The 21,895-nt window shown below is 43.2% G+C and overlaps 1 protein-coding gene across 4 annotated transcripts in view; it reads left to right on the forward strand.

Annotated features, from left to right (window-relative positions):
• The window catches only part of slc44a5b (solute carrier family 44 member 5b), a 37,285-nt gene extending 17,496 nt beyond the window's left edge, over window positions 1–19,789 (forward strand). The window contains exons 3-24 of one of the 4 annotated variants that reach the window (XM_034293790.1): window positions 769–842; window positions 2,556–2,640; window positions 4,171–4,255; window positions 4,379–4,507; window positions 5,332–5,392; window positions 5,730–5,853; window positions 6,036–6,080; window positions 6,429–6,461; window positions 9,551–9,634; window positions 10,115–10,227; window positions 11,693–11,830; window positions 12,140–12,239; window positions 12,364–12,456; window positions 13,212–13,299; window positions 13,616–13,878; window positions 14,087–14,181; window positions 14,275–14,378; window positions 14,492–14,565; window positions 14,763–14,833; window positions 15,027–15,115; window positions 15,203–15,287; window positions 19,213–19,789. In XM_034293790.1, the coding sequence (XP_034149681.1) occupies window positions 769–842; window positions 2,556–2,640; window positions 4,171–4,255; window positions 4,379–4,507; window positions 5,332–5,392; window positions 5,730–5,853; window positions 6,036–6,080; window positions 6,429–6,461; window positions 9,551–9,634; window positions 10,115–10,227; window positions 11,693–11,830; window positions 12,140–12,239; window positions 12,364–12,456; window positions 13,212–13,299; window positions 13,616–13,878; window positions 14,087–14,181; window positions 14,275–14,378; window positions 14,492–14,565; window positions 14,763–14,833; window positions 15,027–15,115; window positions 15,203–15,287; window positions 19,213–19,331 (2,152 nt within the window). In that variant the 3' untranslated portion in view covers window positions 19,332–19,789. Of the gene's footprint in view, window positions 1–768; window positions 843–2,555; window positions 2,641–4,170; window positions 4,256–4,378; window positions 4,508–5,331; window positions 5,393–5,729; window positions 5,854–6,035; window positions 6,081–6,428; window positions 6,462–9,550; window positions 9,635–10,114; window positions 10,228–11,692; window positions 11,831–12,139; window positions 12,240–12,363; window positions 12,457–13,211; window positions 13,300–13,615; window positions 13,879–14,086; window positions 14,182–14,274; window positions 14,379–14,491; window positions 14,566–14,762; window positions 14,834–15,026; window positions 15,116–15,202; window positions 15,288–16,282; window positions 18,911–19,212 lie in introns of those variants that run through there. The other 3 variants (XM_029121620.2, XM_029121623.2, XM_029121624.2) reach the window with 3 other exon arrangements.
• Window positions 19,790–21,895: the final 2,106 nt, after the last annotated feature.

Consider the following 21,895-nt stretch of genomic DNA (forward strand, 5'->3'; position numbering starts at 1 on the left):
GAGCTGAGGTTTTGGGGAAGGTTTTTGAAGTGGTGCCTTGTGGGATTGATACCAAGGGTGAGAATCTAAACATCTAATACCATGTTTTATGTGGAGAGGGTTTGAGGGGTTTTGAATGTCTCATTTTAAATTCAGTAAATATTATTTTCCCCCTCTTTGTTCAAATGCCACCTTGGGTCTGTACAAGCTTACTGTCAAAGATGTACAAGCAGAATATAACAGCAGTGTATTTGGCCATTAATATCTGATTGAGATTCATGAGCAATCTGGTCTCTGCCATCTACTGGCCAGGTTGTGGAACTGCTTCTATGCGATCGTACAGAAACCAAAATGATTCAACTAAATTAATAAATACTCTTTGACTAAAAATATCCTTCATATGGCTTGAAAGTAATTACATTTATTTGAAACTACTTAATGTAGCAAGAGACTGCAAAGCTATACTGCTGTCAATTTAACGTTTGTTTGTCAGATTTAAGACTTTTGGGTTTGTTGTGTCTTTTATCTACATCCTGAATCTGTTCTTCTGGAGGTATCAAGATAATCACAGCCTTTTAAATTAAAACTGCAAAAATAACAGACCTGATTAAAGGTCAGTTTGAATGAACATATCCTTACTGTACCCCTTCCCAGAGGATAAAAACACTTCCAACAATCCCATCCAATTGCTGGAATCTGGTCAGTTAACCCTGTCTTCTCCCTGTCTCCTCCCTGTGTCCTCCCTGTCTTCTCCCTGTCTCCTCTCTGTCTCCTCTCTGTCTTCTCCAGGGGCTGCACAGATGTGGTTTGCTGTGTTCTGTTTGTTGTTGTCATCCTTGGCTACATCGCTCTTGGCACAGTGGGTGAGTTCGGATTTCCTCAGACATGGTGGTTTTACAGTAACACGGCCACCCTGATGTACTACGTACTGTGTTTGTGATCCCATCTTACACACTCAATAAAACATGAATTTTAAGGATCCTTTAGGGGTTCTTGAATCATATTGTCAGAGAACCCAATCTCTATCTAAAATGGAATTTTAAATAACTTTTTTAGTTTTTTGTCCTTATTTGGTAGTGGAGGACTTCCTCCCAAGTCTCTAATTGACAGATTGTCAGTGTTTTGAGATGAGCAACAGAGCCTCTGATTGTGGGGAGTGTGTGGGAGGTTGAAATGTGAGTGCTTGAATTTCCCCAGAGAAGCGCTGCTTAATGAGTGGGACTTAGCAACAGGAAATATAGCCAAGTGTTACTTTCTGTTTTCTGTATTTTATTCCTGTATGGCATCTGCTTAGTCTGTGAAGGTAATGTGTTGATTGGGGATTTGACCCGGTTCTCTGGGGATGGGTGACATGTTCTGACCAGCCTCTTTGTGTAATGAGGGAAGATCGTCAGGCTAAGAAGTGTTCCCTTCAAGAGATTGGAACCAATCATGCGACTCTCCTCACACACTACGGTCATGTGCACACACACACATTGATATACACACCCAAAACGTCCCTCACCCAACACACACTACACACACGTCACCCATGCACCCCGAGTGAGTCAAATGAAATCAAATGTGAGGTCTTCTCTCTAAGTGCAGTTAGACTCCAGTTGGCAGTTGAGTCACGTCAGAGTCTGGGCAATGGATGGACTCTGTCTGTTGCCCAATTACTCCAAGAGAGCCGGAGCAAAGAAAATGGAGGTGACTTCAGATAGACACTGGCATATCCGCAATTACGTGAAGAGCTTTTTATTCTTTCTCCTCGCCCGTGATTTTCCACATGCGTAACTTCTGTATCTTGTCGTCCAGATAGTGTTGGTCAGATGCAGGGGAGCTGGCAGGAAACACCCTCTGGTTTAAAATACTCTGTGATTAGAACTGTTGTGGTCCAAGGTAATTCTTTGCTGTGTCTCTTGAATAGGTTAGAAAAAGAAATGAACACCCGATTTGTTATGTTAATTTACTTTTAGAAAACGTTTGAAGATGCCAATTGGTGTTTGCCTAATAATTAAAGTTTGCCTTGTTTTTTTTAGCGGTTTCCACTCGTTGTCTTCTTGATAAGGATAGCCTCAAAGGGTTATCAGGTTGCCCTTTAATTGCTGAACAGCTAGCTCACAGTTTGACATGACAGTCTGTCTTCTTGGAGTGTGATTGGTAACAGTATTCTCCCTTTGATACCATCTCCTTGCTTTTCTGCTCGGATGCAGTTGTGTGACGTGATTGTGATAGAGAGTTACAGGCCTGGGGTGACAAGAATGGACTGAACCTCTGACCTAATCTGAATATATTTAAATGTACAGAGGATAAACTGTTTTATTCACCTGAACATGAGCCAAAGGTGGAGCCAAAAACTGAAGACTGCTCAAATTCTTTTTCCAATTTATTTGATTGATTACCAATCTAGCTTTCTGGACTAACCTAGTGGTTTAGTCCTAGATGACATTGTTATTGTTATTATTATTTATTGCGTATAACAGGCCTAAAGAGGCTGTGGTCACGGACAGGGTTCCCTCCAAGGACAACATCTCACATACTGTCAAAACAGCCCTGTCAACTGAATGAAGACGTGTCTATCTGTCTGCCTGCAGCCTGGATCCATGGCGATCCCAGGAAGGTGGTTTATCCCACAGACAGCCATGGACAGTTCTGTGGACAGCAGGGGACCCCCAACGAGTAAGTACCGAAGAAAGAGAAGTGTAAGTGTCTGTAGAGGAGCAGTACTGTATCTCTGATGTAGGAGGCAGTAATGCACAGGAACAGGTTTTCTCTATGCAATTGACACTCAGCCGTGGTCCAGTGTGAACTCTTTTTTTAATGTCCTTTTCCGCTACTAATTCCCCATTTGTTTTCTAAGGGGACAAGGGCAAAATGCGTGAGAAGCCCTTTATAGAGTACCACCAACCACCACAGACCTTCCTGTAGTCTGCATGTTCTCTTGTGTCCATACCTCAGTTTGATAGACTGTCATTGTCTGGGATATTTGTCCATACCTCAGTTTGATAGACTGTCCTTCTCAGTGGGATATTTGTCCATACCTCAGTTTGATAGACTGTCCTTGTCTGTGGGATATTTGTTCATACCTCTGTTTGATAGACTGTCCTTGTCTGTGGGATATTTGTTCATACCTCAGTTTGATAGACTGTCCTTGTCTGTGGGATATTTGTCCATACCTCAGTTTGATAGACTGTCCTTCTCTGTGGAATATTTGTCCATACCTCAGTTTGATAGACTGTCCTTCTCAGTGGGATATTTGTCCATACCTCAGTTTGATAGACTGTCTTTCTCAGCGGAATATTTGTCCATACCTCAGTTTGATAGACTGTCCTTGTCTGTTGGATATTTGTCCATACCTCAGTTTGATAGACTGTCCTTGTCTGTTGGATATTTGTCCATACCTCAGTTTGATAGACTGTCCTTGTCTGTGGGATATTTGTTCATACCTCAGTTTGATAGACTGTCCTTGTCTGTTGGATATTTGTCCATACCTCAGTTTGATAGACTGTCCTTCTCTGTGGAATATTTGTCCATACCTCAGTTTGATAGACTGTCCTTCTCAGTGGGATATTTGTCCATACCTCAGTTTGATAGACTGTCTTTCTCAGCGGAATATTTGTCCATACCTCAGTTTGATAGACTGTCCTTGTCTGTTGGATATTTGTCCATACCTCAGTTTGATAGACTGTCCTTGTCTGTTGGATATTTGTCCATACCTCAGTTTGATAGACTGTCCTTGTCTGTGGGATATGTGTTCATACCTCAGTTTGATAGACTGTCCTTGTCTGTTGGATATTTGTCCATACCTCAGTTTGATAGACTGTCCTTGTCTGTTGGATATTTGTCCATACCTCAGTTTGATAGACTGTCCTTCTCTGTGGAATATTTGTCCATACCTCAGTTTGATAGACTGTCCTTCTCAGTGGGATATTTGTCCATACCTCAGTTTGATAGACTGTCCTTTTCTGTTGGATATTTGTCCATACCTCAGTTTGATAGACTGTCCTTGTCTGTTGGATATTTGTCCATACCTCAGTTTGATAGACTGTCCTTCTCAGTGGGATATTTGTCCATACGATAGTAGTCTTTGACAGACTACTCAAACCGCTGTTTTTTAATACAATGTTTGTTTCCAGTGTTCTCTAATTAAGCAGTCAGTGTGCTCGTGTAAAACTAATGACTGTTCTGTACAATTCCCTGTGGTTGCAGAAAAAAAGCCATATTGTTCTACTTCAACATACTGCAGTGTGCCAGTCCTGCCGTGCTCATTAACCTACAGTGCCCTACAACGCAGGTGAGATCTGGCTGGGAAGCGAATCAGACATTATGCTGTAATGTTCCTACTCCTTCCTTTCCGGCTTGATTGTACACGGCCGTGTTCTCTGTGGTTGTTGAATTGTCTCCTTTGTCTCTCCAGCTCTGTGTCTCCAAGTGCCCGGACAGGTTTGCCACCTACCTTGATATGCAGTACAATTACAGGTACAATAAGAGCTACTGGGACTACTACAAGCAGTTCTGCAAGCCAGGCTTCGACAACCCCAGAAAGGTACAGAGGCTTATGATCTGAAGTCCTTTAGTTTTCAGACGTGGTTTTCAATCTGTAAGGTGTCAGTCGTAATGAATAATCAATAATCTTCCCTGGCATTCAATTGAGATCCAAAACAATTGCTTAGTACTATGGACTAAGACTTATTATAGGGAAGATAATTTAAACCATTTTGAGAAACATTGATATGCAAAGCAATATCGGGTTGTATTGCAGTGATAGGAAAGAAAAATGTGTGCCATGAAAGTGCTGAAGCCCGTCCAGTAACTACGCAGGACAGGGAGCATAATTAGACTTTTTCAAGTCCTGTGACAGACGAGAGAAGGTCGGCATCTGCAGATGTCATTCACGGCTTGGTCGAGTTATTTTACAGAACGCAGACTGCAATAATTGCCCATGTTCGTCAGACATGCTGGCAGAACACCTCAGAAGAGATGGAGAGACTGAGAGGACAGGAGGGAGATGGGTAATCAGATAGTCACCCTGTGTTGACTCATTTGCTCTCTCAGTCAGTTTCCAGACCAGATTAAACTGACGAATGCCACCCATCAGATCGCAGGGTTTCCCAGCATTCTGTGCCGTGTGAGAGACTTGTGTTCCTGTCCAACGCTGCCACACACCCACTCCCCTCCTGGTCCTGTTTGATCAAAACTCTTAGGGTGTTGTGACGCATCTCTCACAGTATTTTGTCTGTATGTAGTGAAACTAACCTCTGAGGTGAAAGCCCAGTTTACCCACCCAGTCAGTTTTTTTTGTAGGAATTGGGTAGTAAATGTATATTATAATTAAAAATAGGTTTTTTTCTTCCTCTCTCGTTGGTTTAGTCCATTGCACAAGTCTTGCGTGATGAGGATTGCCCCTCCATGATAGTTCCAAGCCGACCGTGTAAGTGAATCCAGACTGTCTGTCAGAACTTACACACCATCTACTCAAACTCTTTGATGTTGTGGAAGGGTGTTAAGTTGGGGATGTGAAAGGCACTTATTTTTTACAATGCATGTCTGATTTTATTAACTGGGTGGTTTGAATCCTGACTTCTGATTGGCTGATAGCCGTTTTGTATGAAACCATATACAGTACAACAGTGTAATTCCTTGCTTTAATGCCCTGAGGGGTTTGTGGAATATTGCTAATACAACAGCTTTAAGCATATAAACCCAATAATGCACAATGGGATAACCATCAAAATATCAGATATAATAAGGAAATGTGTTTGTTTCAGTCCTCCAGCGTTGCTTCCCGGACTTCATCACCAGGAATGGGACGCTAACTGTTGCCAACAAAACCAACTTCAAAGACGGGCTTGGTAACCTGAGGAGTGTGATCGATCTGCGACACGCCGCCAAGTAAGTCCTGCTCTCCCCAACATCCCTCTGCAGACTTTGGTTCTGGTGTTTCTGCTGAGTGAGACTATTGATTGGATTCTGAAAGTGCAAAAATAAAATTCCCCAATATGTATTCCTTAAAAACCATGTTGTACAAATCTGTTCACTGTTTGGGGGATTTATATGCTATGATGTTGTCATAGGGATTCCAACCTTGAACCCAGAGTGAACTGGACAACTATTGCAGGGTAGGACTAAGAGGTGTACATGACCCGGGCCTGGTACTGCGGCTTGTGGATCACTGGAAGACCTCCTGTCATGTTTGCATGAATAAGCAGCTGAGTCAGTAGCATGAGAGTGGTGGAGCGATCTCCTTCAGGCTAATGTATACAGCCTCTCAAACTATCAATCCAGGTGGATCCATCTGTGGGATTGATAAAACAGAGGATACATTGAGGATTGCAAGGTTTTGATCGTTTCATAGCAATGAGCTGCCATTATAAAGTCCTTGTTTTTAATGGTTGCATTGATTTAACTCTGTTTGTTTGCCTTGGTAACAATTAATTAATGACCAGCTGAATGTTTTTTCTTTATAGCCAAGTTACAGCCATGCAGCAAGGAGTGGAAAGGTCTCGAATTTATTAAAAGAATTTCCAACCTTAACTGTGACCTAGTATTACCCCAAACTCACTGTCTGTAAACTAACCTTTCCGCCTGGCCGTGCATCATGGGTAATGTGGTCCTCTCCAGCTCTGGAAGGGAAAGCACATCACCTCCAGGTCTGGTCTCTGATGTGGCGTTAACATCCATTAATTGTAGCTCACCACGTTGGTCAAAGCTAAGCGTTGCTATTGTTCCCTCCATGTTTTCCTTCACTCATACTTTATTCTGATGTTTGCAGAGATTTGGTAAAACTCTAAAAAAAAGGCCCAACGTCAGAATAATGACGCAATGTCCCCTTTACTGCTCTTCAACATTTGAGTTTAAATGTAAATGTAAATTTTTAAACCAGAGGGAAGAGTGCCCCCTACTGGCCCTCCAACACCTCTTCCTGTAGCATCTGGTCTCCCGTTCTGGGAACTACCAGGACCAGCCCTGCCTGCTCACTGGTTTTCTAATAATATTTTGTGTTATTATTATAATTAGGCAGTGTTTATAAAATATAATTAGAACATAGTTATACTTAATTTACTTATCTGGATACAACTATTTTCAATGCAGAGATTCACTCAGCTAGTTGGCCAACTTACTGCACCAAGAATTTGAGCAATATGGAATTATTGACCGTCAAAAAAGGTGGGAAAGTTCTTACTTTTTTTTTTTACAATTATAGTCACTCTAGCAGAACAAATATGTTTAGAATAGCAGAATAAATATCCAAAATGTATTTTGCCTAAATAGCGTGACATGCTAATAAGGTGTTGCAACTGAGAGGACTTGGTTGCAGTTTGTGTCCCAATAGAGAAAACAGTTTAGAATTAATGTTATTTTATGTGTCATTTACAGACTGGTTTTGACTGGAAAAGCTACTGTCATTTATTTTGTTTCTGCGACCTCTGTATATCTAGTTACAATGAAAATACAACCTGTTAAGAATGACAGTTATTTGCGAAGAGCATTTCTTAAAAGGTTGTCCCTGTTTACTCTGCTCAGAGTTTAACCCTTCAGGCTGGAATCCTTCAGGCTGTCCCTCAGATGGGACTACACAACCACCCACCACTGCCTTTCAGATGAATACCAAGCATTTCAACAAGTCCAATTACATTGCCTACCACAAAAACCTTCAACAAGGCATCTATTGTTTTGGTTTTGACAGGAGGTTTCTCTAAACTCCATCTGTTAGAGCTTGGAACACGAAGGCACATCACTGGTAGCTTTATTACATCTGCGACTCCCTTTTCGTAACTAAATTACTTGATGATGCGTTACTATATTTGTTTTAAAGATTAATATGATGGCCCTGTTTAAATGAATACCTATGGAGCTTTGCTCCTGATATGAGGGAGCTGTCCCCATGGAAACGTTTCTGAGCTTGGTACTCGACTCTGGAGAGTGGAAGGTTGGTTGTGTCTTTCCAACAGACCTGTAGTTGCTGACAGTCTAGTGAGCAGTTCGGTTCAGATATCTAATCAGGGTCCGAAAATAACACCTGCTAAACGCCAAATGCGTGTAGATTTTCCATTTTGCAAGTAAATCTCCGAAGGCCTCCGCCTCACTTGGGGGGAAATGTTGGTACCAAAATAGTCATGTAATAAAATATCTGTCATGATGGCTCGGAGGAAATTACTGATGTTTGCATTACATTGAAATGCACCATTACTTCAGTGAGAAAATGTGCGTGCATGTTTTAAGGAATACGGTGCTAAGTAGTGCTAAGTAGTGCTAAGTAGTGCTAAGTAGTGCTAAGAAGTGAAAACTGGTTTCGGGCATGTCGATTTACAAACAATGTGCAAGGTGACCATGCATGTTATTTGTAAATATGTAATTGACCAAGCTTTTTAATAAAATTTTAAATATAAAGTAATAATATCTAATTCATTTCAATATCCCCCTGTAACTGCTTTACACAATTCAAATACGTTTTTAGTTTTTGAAATATTGTGAACTAGTGAACCAGTGACTGAACCAACAGAGACAGAGTGGCCCAGAGAGGAGTGAGAAATTCAGCAGTCAGCAAGGTTTTGATTTAGTAGTTATAGAAATAAAGTGCTGAGCAAATATAGTATACATTGTTAATATGAGTGTACGTAGTTATAAAGCCTTTAATAGATAGGGGTTTATAAGGTATTTATTCAATATTTTCACAAGTCATGTATACTAGTTTTCCTATTAGTGACACCTCCATCCCCTTCTTTTAGCCAGCCTAGTAAAACGCAGGGCAAAGAGGTTGGATCCTGAATAACTTCAATGTAAATGCCCCCCCCCCCCCCATAAACAGCACTGCGTCCTGACCCATCCTGCTTAGAGTCATACAGCCCCCCTGATAAACAGCACTGCATCCTGACCCCACTGCGTCCTGACCCCACTGCGTCCTGACCCCACTGCGTCCTGACCCCACTGCGTCCTGCTTACTCAGAGTGATGGTCACACAACACAGGTCGCTGGTGGTCTCAATGAGCATGTTCTCTCTCCCACTCTTCCTCTTTCTCTCTTCCACCCCCCTCCTCCTCTCTGTCTTCCTCTCCTCCTTTTTCTCACTCCCCTCTCCTTCTCCTCCTCCCTCCCCCTCCTCCTCCTCTCTCCCTCTCTCCTCCTCCCTCCCCCTCCTCCTCCTCTCTCCTCCTCCCTCCCCCTCCTCCTCCTCTCTCCCTCTCTCCCCCTCTCTCCCCCTCCCCGTCCTCCTCCTCTCCCCCTCCTCCTCTCTCCCTCTCTCCCCCTTTTCCTCTCTCCCTCTCTCCCTCTCTCCCCCTCCTCCTCCTCCTCTCCCCCTCCTCCTCTCTCCCTCTCTCCCCTCACTCCCCCTCCTCCTACTCCTCTCCCCCTCCTCCTCTCTCCCCCCTTTCCTCTCCTACTCTCTCCTCCTCCTCACTCCCTCTCTCTCCCCTCTCTCTCTCCCACTCCTCCTCTCTTCCCCTTTTCCTCTCCTCTCTCCCCCTCCTCTTCCTTCTCTCTCCCCCTCCTCCTCTCTCCTCCTCTCTTCTCCTCTCCCCCTCCTCCTCCTCTCTCCTCCTTTTCCTCTCCTCCTTTCTCCCCCTCCTCCTCTCTCCCTCTCTCCTAGTGGCATTACCAGTCTGCTAGATGCCAAAGAGGTTGGCATGAAGATCTTTGAGGATTATGCCAACTCCTGGTACTGGATCTTAATGTAAGACCTGTGTTTCTGTGCTGGCATCTGTTTTCCTGTCAGATGGGCATTTTTCCTTTGTACCTTGATGTGTGGGTGTAGGTGGATTTGGGTGGGTGGGTGGGTGGGTGTGTGTGTTTTAGGTTTAACTATACTCATGGGGACTAAATGTCCCCATGAGTATAGTAAAACCAGAAAAACTTTGACTCATGGTGACCTTTTGCTGGTCCCAGTGAGGTAAAAGTCAATTTCCAGCTCTGGGTTTATGGTCAAACTTACAATTTATTTTATAGTTAGAATGAGGGTTTCTTTAAGGTCCAGGCGTTGTTGGTTAAGTTTAGGGTTAAGGTTAGGCATTACATCTAGGTAAAGTTAGGGTTAGGGTTAGGGTTAGGGTTAAGATTAGGGCAAATGAGCATGCAATTTCTATTTTCTGGTCCCCATGAGGATAGCCATACAAACTTGACGTGTGTCTGTCTGTTTGTCTGTGTGTGTGTCCAGAGGTCTGGTGATAACCATGCTGGTCAGTCTGGTCTTCATCTTGCTGCTGCGGTTCACAGCTGGAGTTCTCCTTTGGCTTGTCATTTTTGGAGTCATCGCCGTGGTGGGCTACGGTTAGTCACACACTCATCCACAGCGGCGGGCTACGGTTAGTCACACACTCATCCACAGCGGCGGGCTACGGTTAGTCACACACTCATCCACAGCGGTGGGCTACGGTTAGTCACACACTCATCCACAGCGGCGGGCTACGGTTAGTCACACACTCATCCACAGCGGCGGGCTACGGTTAGTCACACACTCATCCACAGCGGCGGGCTACGGTTAGTCACACACTCATCCACAGCGGCGGGCTACGGTTAGTCACGCACACTCATCCACAGCGGCGGGCTACGGTTAGTCACGCACACTCATCCACAGCGGCGGGCTACGGTTAGTCACGCACACTCATCCACAGCGGCGGGCTACGGTTAGTCACGCACACTCATCCACAGCGGCGGGCTACGGTTAGTCACGCACACTCATCCACAGCGGCGGGCTACGGTTAGTCACGCACACTCATCCACAGCGGCGGGCTACGGTTAGTCACGCACACTCATCCACAGCGGCGGGCTACGGTTAGTCACGCACACTCATCCACAGTGGCGGGCTACGGTTAGTCACGCACACTCATCCACAGTGGCGGGCTACGGTTAGTCACGCACACTCATCCACAGTGGCGGGCTACGGTTAGTCACGCACACTCATCCACAGTGGCGGGCTACGGTTAGTCACGCACACTCATCCACAGCGGCGGGCTACGGTTAGTCACACACACTCATCCATAGTGGCGGGCTACGGTTAGTCACACACACTCATCCACAGTGGCGGGCTACAGTTAGTCACACACACTCATCCACAGTGGCGGGCTACAGTTAGTCACACCTGACCAAAACCAACAGCTAGTCATGTTACTTTAATCAGCTGTGTATTTATTCTGTCTGATGAGTTATGAGAGGTTTGTCAGTGTTTCCATTGGTCAAATTCAAGTAGGTCCCGCACGGTTTTATTTTGTTTGACGAATCTGAGAGGGACCTGCCTGATACAGCCCAACCAGATGAAAAGTACCTGAGGTGTCAGGTTAGGTCTGGAGGAACAGTGACACCTGTCAGTACCCTGAGGACTGGAGGGGAACACCCTAGATCTTCCACAACCATTGACATTCTAGTTGTTTAACAAACGCTCTAGTCCAGAAACACTCGAATGAGCAATTACAGTATAGTGCTTTAGTCAGGAGGACTACAGAGATTTAATCCAGTTGGCTTTGGATTTTGGACAAGCAGCCTTTCAGTTGCTGGCCAAATCTCTAACCACTAGTCCACTTTCCACTCCAACCACTACTTCTGCCTCATCAAAGGCCTCTTTCATTGAAAGGCTGACCTTAGCGTGTGTACAGTATCCCCACTATGGCTACAGTATATCTCTGTGGGAACCAGGGCCCTCCACTCCCAACACGTCTGTTGTCATGGCAATCTAAATGCAGATAGAATGTTTTAGCTTCTCACCTGTCTCACTCTACCCTGTCTGTCTCTCTCTCAGGGATCTGGCACTGCTACTGGGAATTCAGCACACTGAAAGGGAAGCGTCACCTTGATAGTGATGTCACCATCTCTGACATTGGCTTCCAGACGGACTTTCGGGTTTACCTGCAACTCAGCCAGACTTGGCTCGTCTTCAGTGAGGCGTCCTCCACTCACATCCTCCATCACAGCTGTCCTTATTCTATCACATCTCTTTAAATTGATGTAAAGCAGCAAGACATGTCTGCTTGTTATGTTCGTTTTCTTGTTCCTGCTTCTAAATATGCAAATAATAGATGAGAAACCCTGGATTTTCCTGTTAACTGTATGCAGCTGGATCATTTTGAAACTAGGCCAAATCCCCTGAGACGCTGTGGCCCGAGTGTCTAGATGTTTGTCCATCTAAGCTGTATGTTCATATTTATTTGATTGTTCTTCTACTAAATTGTAATGATTCATTTTGCAGTGATCTCCCTGTCCGTCATGGAGGCGGTCATCTTAATAATCCTGTTTTTTCTGCGGAGGAGAGTAAGGATCGCCATCGCTCTGCTGAAGGAGGGGAGCAGGTGAGGGACCTCCTAGAGGAAGACCTGACCTTTCACCTTTGTTGCCCACCACCATCTGTGTGCTAAATGTTGGAACATGGAGCAAACGTTGACCTTTCCACCCTTGTGTCTGTCTTTTCTCCAGGGCCATTGGCTACATTATGTCCACTCTTTTCTACCCGATCCTGACCTTTGTGCTGCTGGCCATCTGCATAGCGTACTGGGCTGTCACCGCTGTGTATCCTTTATATACGCAGCAGATATCAGACCGGACCACGACTTACTGCAGACAGGACCAAGACTACAGACAGGACCAAGACTACAGACAGGACCAAGACTTACTACAGACAGGACCATGACTTACTACAGACAGGACCAAGACTACAGACAGGACCAAGACTACAGACAGGACCAAGACTTACTGCAGACAGGACCAAGACTTACTGCAGACAGGACCAAGACTTACTGCAGACAGGACCAAGACTACAGACAGGACCACGACTTACTACAGACAGGACCAAGACTACAGACCGGACCACGACTTACTGCAGACAGGACCAAGACTACAGACAGGACCAAGACTTACTACAGACAGGACCATGACTTACTACAGACAGGACCATGACTTACTACAGACAGGACCAAGACTACAGACAGGACCAAGACTTACTGCAGACATGACCAAGACTACAGACAGGACCAAGACTTACTACAGACAGGACCACGACTTACTACAGACAGGACCAAGACTACAGACAGGACCACGACTTACTGCAGACAGGACCAAGACTACAGACAGGACCAAGACTTACTACAGACAGGACCAATACTACAGACAGGACCAAGACTTACTACAGACAGGACCAATACTACAGACAGGACCAAGACTTACTACAGACAGGACCAATACTACAGACAGGACCAATACTACAGACAGGACCAATACTACAGACAGGACCTAGACTCGTGTTTCCTTAACGGATTTCACCTCAGCTTTTTGGCCTCGTCTGGTGACCCCGTCTATAAGGTCATGTCAACGCAGGACAAATGCATGTATTCCAACATCACCTGTAATCCGGAGGTCTGTGTTTCTCTGTTCTTTCTCACTGGGGTTTTACTGCTGCTAGCAGTCCATCTCAATATACTAGATTCTCCCACAGTACTACATGTTATTAGCCTTGACATGCTGAATTAGACCACAACACTTGACCGTGACCACGACACTTGACCGTGACCACAACATTTGTACATTTGTATGACAAATCAAATAAGCAGTCAGATGTGTAAATCTCACATTTCCCCCTGTTTATCATAAGATTTGTGACCCAATAAATTCCCTGTTATGGGGAATCGGTCAACACATTTGGACTGAGTCAGTACCCTGTCCCTCTCCCCAGGCGTTCAGTCAGACCAACGTCACAAAGGTCTGCCCGGGCTCCCAGTGCACCTTTGCTTTCTACGGTGGCGAGAGCCTCTACCACCGCTACATCCTCGTGCTGCAGCTGTGCAACCTGCTGGTGTTCCTCTGGCTGGTGAACTTCACCATCGCCCTGGGACAGTGCACCCTGGCTGGGGCATTCGCCTCCTACTACTGGGCCCTACAGAAGCCCCAGGATATACCCCCATGTCCTGTGTTGTCCTCTTTCAGCAGGGCTGTCCGGTGTGTGATCAGGGCTGGGCACATGGGGAGGAGAATGCGTTTAGAACACTGAATATTGGAAGGGTTTTAGCCCAGGGATATGTCCCTGGGCTAAAACCTACTGTTATTAAAGTGTTAAGGCTGTGACGGGAAGATTAGTGGATGTATGAGCTTCATTGTTTGACACACATGAACAGACTGGTATTAAATGGGTTTGTGTATATCCTAGGTTCCACACAGGTTCTCTGGCATTTGGTTCTCTGATCCTGGCTATAGTACAGACGTTCCGGGTTGTTCTGGAGTATCTGGACCACAGGCTCAAAGGTGTGACATTTGCTTCTATCAGTTTGTTTGCAGTACTCCTGGATATTTACCGTGACATGTTGTTTCATGAGGATCTTACTCATGTCTTTTCAGGTGCTCACAACACTTTTGCCCGTTTTCTCATCTGCTGTCTGAAATGCTGCTTCTGGTGTCTGGAACATTTCATTAAGTTCATGAACAGGAACGCCTACATCATGGTGGGTTTTGACATGTTTAGGGATTTTTGGAGGGGTGCAATTTTAGTACAGCAGATCAGTTAGTTCTTACAATATATGCAACTGTCAGAATTGTTATAATTTCTTGCCCCCAGATTGCGATCTATGGGAAGAACTTCTGCACATCAGCCAAAGATGCTTTCTACCTCCTGATGAGGAATGTAGTGAGGTACTGTAAAGCCTGGCTTTGTGTTATATATTCTGCCTGTCTCTCTGTCTACCTGTCTCTCTGTCGGTTTCTGTCAATCAGTCCATCTGTATATCTGTCTTTTGTGCCTGTATATCTGTCTCTGTATGCCTGTCTCTCTCTTCCTCTGTGGGTTATTGTCTTTCTCTGGGCCTCTGAACTTCTCCTCCCCTCTGTAGGGTGGCTGTGCTGGATAAGGTGACAGACTTTTTGCTCTTCTTGGGAAAAGTGCTTATTTCAGGGAGTGTTGGTGAGTTCCCACAGTCTTTCCCACACATAGGTATAACTAAAGTGGTGTAGTAACGTTGGTGTAGTAACTAATGTGTAACCACTGTATCACCTTCTCTGCAGTGGGTTTTTGTAGGACCTCATAGCTGAGTACAAACATCTTCCCTCTCTGAAAGTTATTTTTTTTCACATGACAAGCAATTTGTCTTTTCCAGGTGTTCTAGCCTTTTTCGTTTTCACTCGTAAGATACCTGTTATTCAAGAGGAGGTGCCGTCTCTAAATTATTACTGGCTTCCACTTCTGGTAAGGAATGGTAACGTCAAATGGAGTTTTAATCAGCATTGCATGATTCTAAGCCTGTTCACTGACTGTCTCTATTGTCATTGGCAGACGGTGATATTCGGATCCTACCTGATTGCCCACGGCTTCTTCAATGTCTATGCAATGTGTGTGGACACCTTGTTCCTCTGTTTCTGTAAGTGAATGGATCACTTTAAATCTGGTCTCAGTGTAGGGTGATTGTGTGATACATGGTATACCATATGGAAACCACAGGGCTTTAGAACTGACAAACGGTTCTTCTGAACCAATTGAGAGTTTCTGTTGTTGTCCTCTGATAACATTAGTGGTGTAGATGTTTCTGTTGTTGCCCTCTGATAACATTAGTGGTGTAGATGTTTCTGTTGTTGCCCTCTGATAACATTAGTGGTGTAGATGTTTCTGTTGTTGCCCTCTGATAACATTAGTGGTGTAGATGTTTCTGTTGTTGCCCTCTGATAACATTAGTGGTGTAGATGTTTCTGTTGTTGCCCTCTGATAACATTAGTGGTGTAGATGTTTCTGTTGTTGCCCTCTGATAACATTAGTGGTGTAGATGTTTCTGTTGTTGCCCTCTGATAACATTAGTGGTGTAGATGTTTCTGTTGTTGCCCTCTGATAACATTAGTGGTGTAGATGTTTCTGTTGTTGCCCTCTGATAACATTAGTGGTGTAGATGTTTCTGTTGTTGCCCTCTGATAACATTAGTGGTGTAGATGTTTTTAAAGGAGGGTTTAGGCTGTCGCTCGTCATGGTTATCTGACCTGAGGGAAATGGACACAAATTATCTAGAACCTTCCTCTTGTTTTACTACGTATTTCGCTGCCTATTATCATTGTTTAACCAATAAAAGCTTGTTCTTCCAGAGATGATTGACAATATTCACGTTGTACTGGGCTTGTGTTGTACACTAATCACTAAACCAGGAAGACAATGGCTGACTAAAACCAATAGAAGCCTTTTCTTAATCTTCCTGCCTGATTTTCCAAATTGCCTGGCTCTGCTAACTCCTGTCTTACTTTGTCTTTGTTTCTTTTCCCGCCTTTCTACCTATACATGTTCTCTCCTCTTGCTACGCCTCTTGCTCTGCCTCTTGCTCTGCCTCTTGCTCTGCCTCTTGCTCCTCCTCCTCCCTGGGGCCTGGTGATCCAGGTGAAGACTTGGAGAGGAACGACGGCTCACCCCTGAAGCCCTTTTATATGTCCCCTCAGCTGCACAAGATTCTGCGCAGAGAGAAGAGCTCCAAGCTCTACACTACCTCCTGATAGGCTACAACACTCAACGTCTGCCTTGTGATTGGCCAGTACACCGAGCATCTGTCTCCTCATAGCCCACAGCATTGAACATCTGCCTTGTGATAGGCCAGAATACTAACGGCCTGGACCTATCCATTTACAGCCTGTTGGTTGTCCGGAGCACAGCGGAATGAGGCTCTAACTGGGCAGGAGGACCTTGGCAGGACATGGCTGGACCTAACGTGGGCGGGTTTAGAAAGGGGCGGGGCTCTATTCAACTTCCTGAAAGTTCTGATTCTTGCCTTTTCTTCCTTTGTCCTCCTTGTGTTCCTCCCTCTGCTGTGCTGACATTGGTGACCCCTGCTTCAGAGCTCTGCAGCACCTGTGTGAGTGTGTGTGTGTGTGTGTCAGAATTGCAGTTACCCCCAACACACTGCAAGGGGCAAAAAAAGGATGTATTTCAGATGCAACTGTCTTCTTTTGTGATTGGTGGAACACTCTGGAGTTGTGGGGTGAAACAGTACAAGGGCACCCCCTGGTGATACTACGGTGTTTGTGCAATGGTTTCATGTACTGTAATGTAAGGTCATGTCTAGGACGAATCTGTTCTTAGACAGTGATCCTGGGTCAGTTTAGCTTTTTCTTCTCTAATGATTATGGTTAGGACTGGTGCTAGATCTGTGCTTAGTGTAAAACGTCACCCTGGAGATATTTTCAAAAAATGTCTGTGGGGAAATGAAACTGAGGTGGCTTTTCTCTCTTGCTGGAATGTTTTTGTTGGTTGTTTATGCTTAAAATTGGTTGAAGAGGCACTTTTGGTCCATTTATTGACACAGTTCTGGGCACAGGAACACAACTCCAGACTTTACGTGACACTAAAGACACAAAACACACTAACATTCGATGTACATTAAGAGTGTGTCAAATGACACTTGTAGGACGTTAACAACCAACACTTTGGTTTTACCCTCATTCATATAATGTAGGTGATAGTTATAATGTAAGCTAAGGGAGGTCATCCCTTCTGAATACACTGGATGCTAAAATGTGGAGATTTTAATAAGAGCCTGACATTTCAGGAAGTCCGAAAGCAGTTGCTAGTAAATGTGCCTAGTTCTACATGGAGAAATGTCCCTCTTATTCTTTAGCGATTTTATAATCTACTGCTGAGAACTTTTTAAAATTCTCTTTATAAAAGGATGGTAAAGCCATTTTTGGTAATTTTATATGGATTAGTATGGATGTATTGTAGTGATGTTTTTAATACTAGGTTCTGTAACACATCAGTTCCCAGGTGACTTAATGTTTTTGTACAGAACACTTTTGTATCAACAGCCTCATGATAATGTGAAATCACTTTTATAAATAAATCTGAATGGTGTGATGATATCACAACTGTTAGGTGAGTACATTGTATTTGTATGCATTCTAATATTATCCCTCGTCTTTGGGTATTACAAAGAGGATTTGGAAAAGGCTGGCTGTCTAAAGGTAGATCAGTTGAAATCTGAGGTTGTGATCAATGGGTTTTTATAAAACTGAAGTATATTACAATGTTTAGTATTTTAAGTGGATCTAAAGGAGTTTACAATCAGTGAGTTTGGAGTACATTTCTTTTATAGAATGTTTAACTGTAGGTTGAGGTGTGTATGACTATTTAGAATGTTTAACTGTAGGTTGAGGTGTGTATGACTATTTAGAATGTTTTACTGTAGGTTGAGGTGTGTATGACTATTTAGAATGTTTTACTGTAGGTTGAGGTGTGTATGACTATTTAGAATGTTTAACTATAGGTTGAGGTGTGTATGACTATTTAGAATGTTTAACTGTAGGTTGAGGTGTGTATGACTATTTTGAATGTTTAACTGTAGGTTGAGGTGTGTATGACTATTTAGAATGTTTAACTGTAGGTTGAGGTGTGTATGACTATTTAGAATGTTTAACTGTAGGTTGAGGTGTGTATGACTATTTAGAATGTTTAACTGTAGGTTGAGGTGTGTATGACTATTTAGAATGTTTAACTGTAGGTTGAGGTGTGTATGACTATTTAGAATGTTTAACTGTAGGTTGAGGTGTGTATGACTATTTTGAATGTTTAACTGTAGGTTGAGGTGTGTATGACTATTTAGAATGTTTAACTGTAGGTTGAGGTGTGTATGACTATTTAGAATGTTTAACTGTAGGTTGAGGTGTGTATGACTATTTAGAATGTTTAACTGTAGGTTGAGGTGTGTATGACAATTTAGAATGTTTAACTGTAGGTTGAGGTGTGTATGACTATTTAGAATGTTTAACTGTAGGTTGAGGTGTGTGTGACTATTTTGAATGTTTAACTGTAGGTTGAGGTGTGTATGACTATTTAGAATGTTTAACTGTAGGTTGAGGTGTGTATGACTATTTAGAATGTTTAACTGTAGGTTGAGGTGTGTATGACTATTTAGAATGTTTAACTGTAGGTTGAGGTGTGTATGACTATTTAGAATGTTTAACTGTAGGTTGAGGTGTGTATGACTATTTAGAATGTTTAACTGTAGGTTGAGGTGTGTATGACTATTTTGAATGTTTAACTGTAGGTTGAGGTGTGTGTGACTATTTTGAATGTTTAACTGTAGGTAGGAGAACAATAACTTATTGAATTGTAGGTAGGGGTAAATTACGCATATAATGTGTAATGTAGGTTTGAGTAAATTACTCATAAAATGTTTAATTGTAAGTTGGGGTAAATGACTGTTATATAATGTGTAATTTAGGTTGGGGTAAATGACTTATATAACGTTTAATTGTAGTTTGGGGTAAATGACTCAGAGGTCCTGTGTTATTTGATTGTCTTTGTGTTTCTATCCATAGTGGTGGATCTGGAGGTGAACAATGGTTCTGCAGCCAGACCTTTCTACATGAGCAGCTCCCTGAGACACATCCTCAATAAGAAGAACCAGAAGAGGAGGAAAGACAAAAGTCTAAGATGAGGCAGGAGAAGAGAAGGAGATACTTGGGAACTTTTCTCAACTGTATGTTCCTTACCTCACTCTACTCATCTACATCACATAACCCAGTGGAGGAGCAAACCAGAAGTCCTCCCCTTGGACATTCTCCTTCAGTGGGTTTTAAGAAGGAGGTGAGGGGAGTATATGCAGTCAGAGGCAGGAGCGAACATTGAGATGGGGAAGAAACCAGTGCATGATTGACATACTGTAGCCTGGCTGTATGTCTCCCGCCAACCATCCAGGATTTGGGCCAAAGGTGTGAGAAAAAGCACAAACATATCAGGGACCAGGCTAATGATGATGTGTAGAAAAGACAGTATGAATGGCATCATTACTATCCCCTTAGGACATAACCGGGGAAAGATGTCTCCATACAGTACTTGTTATAATACACATTTACAACATGTTTAGTAAAACTGTAGCCAAATCATTTGTGTAAAAGCATTTGTCACTGTATCCTTTGAGTTTAAGTAGCCACAAGGTCTTGCTGGAAATGTTAAGAGACAGTGTTTCCCAATCCTCATCCTCGAGACCCAAAGGGGTGCATGTTTTGGTTTTTGCCCTACCACTCACACACCTGATTCAAATGTTGCCCTACCACTCACACACCTGATTCAAATGTTGCCCTACCACTCACACACCTGATTCAAATGTTAACCTACCACTCACACACCTGATTCAAATGTTACCCTACCACTCACACACCTGATTCAAATGTTACCCTACCACTCACACACCTGATTCAAATGTTGCCCTACCACTCACACACCTGATTCAAATGTTGCCCTACCACTCACACACCTGATTCAAATGTTGCCCTACCACTCACACACTTGATGTAATCAACCTATCATCAAGTCTTTCATTTGAGTCAGGTGTGTGAGTGCTAGGGCAAAATGTGTGTCCCTTGGGGCCCCCAGGACCAGGATTGGGAAACACGGTACAAAGAGATTACACCAAAATAAATCATGAAGGTTCAGTCAGTTTACCCATGATCCTCTAAAACAGTGCTAAGGTGTGAGGAGTCAGGGGTGAGGGGTCAGGGGTGAGGAGTCAGGGCTGAGGAGTAAGGACCGTGGGGAAATTGCAGGGTAGAAGATGCCGAATTGAAACCAAATTCAAAATAATAACCAGCAGAGGGAAGTCTGGGCATCTCTGCTTAGACTGCTGCCCCCGCGAACCGGCCCCGGATGAAGCGGAAGAAGTATGTATGTATAACCAGCAATGTATTTAGTGTTTTCAAAGTGTCTCTGCCAAGAAAATGCTAAAGACCCCCGGCTGTAAATGAAAACTGCACATTATATGTCAATACCTACTTAGTATATTCATTTATAAATATGCTTTTCAAACTCCTTGGGGGGTTAACTTACATTTTTCTCATATTGAGAATGATTTGCCATGCATTGCTAATTTCTCTTTGTTTCATTTGTGTAACTGTAAGTGTGTAATAGTGGAACGATTAAAGTGATTTACGCCCAAAACAACGTGAATCCTATACACTCTGTACTTCAAAGCAGCTAAGCCAACAAGTAGTGTTTGAAGAAGTTTATTCAGATCCTTATTTTGCTTTTGCCAAAGCAAGCGTGGGTCCACGCATGAAAAGCAGGATTGTAATGGAAATGCTGTGAAAAGTGCATGGCTCAGTTTACCAGATGGAAAATATACCATGTGTTTTTCTGGGACCTGCCGTTCAGCTTCTGCATATGCAGTGATGCACATCTTAAGGAGACGATAAGTGTGAGGTGAATAAAATCATCTCTACGGGAAGAGCATGTCTTTTTTTCAATACTGTAAACAAATCATTAAAATTAAAATTGTAATGGGGCATTAGTGGGCTTTAGTTACCGTCTATTTCTGCTATAACATGTTAATGGAGCACTAATGTCAGAGATAAGATGGCGGTAGATGTGGTTGGAGAACAAGAGAGAGATTTCATGTAAATGGCATTGAATCAATTTGTTTAAAATCTTGAACTTTGCCTGAACTTATTTCCATTTTACTTTGCTGTATTCATTTGTTTGTCTACTGTTGGTTGTTGATGTGAGTAGTGACACTATTTTATAAAATAATTCCAAGTCACTTTGTCAGTATAGACATTTAATTTCTTAATCACACACAATAAATTAAACAACAATAATTCAAATACGATGTACAAAGATTTTATGACTTTAGAATAACTTCACAATGGTTGTCAATGGCATCAAACTGTCACCCTGCAACAAGAACAAATGACCTCCATGCTTTCACCATAGAAGATGTTAGAGGCCTCTAAATGGACATTGCCACTGAGAGCGTCCAGGTTGTCAATTGTGTGGGACTTCCTAAACCTTGTCAAAGAAAGAACACGTGAGACATTTAGTTAAGATAAAATGAATAGGTCTAAGTTCAGAATGCTTTAGTTGTTATCGGTTCACTGATCTGTACACACATAAAATACTGGGATGTTATAGAGAGGATCTGCTGTCAACTTTCTACTGACTGATCTAGAAATGATTGTATGTCTATATTAATTTATTTTTCCTGGTAAGTTGACTGGGAACACTATA

Source organism: Esox lucius, chromosome 8 (genome assembly GCF_011004845.1).
Source record: "Esox lucius isolate fEsoLuc1 chromosome 8, fEsoLuc1.pri, whole genome shotgun sequence".
NCBI classification, from domain to species: domain Eukaryota; kingdom Metazoa; phylum Chordata; class Actinopteri; order Esociformes; family Esocidae; genus Esox; species Esox lucius.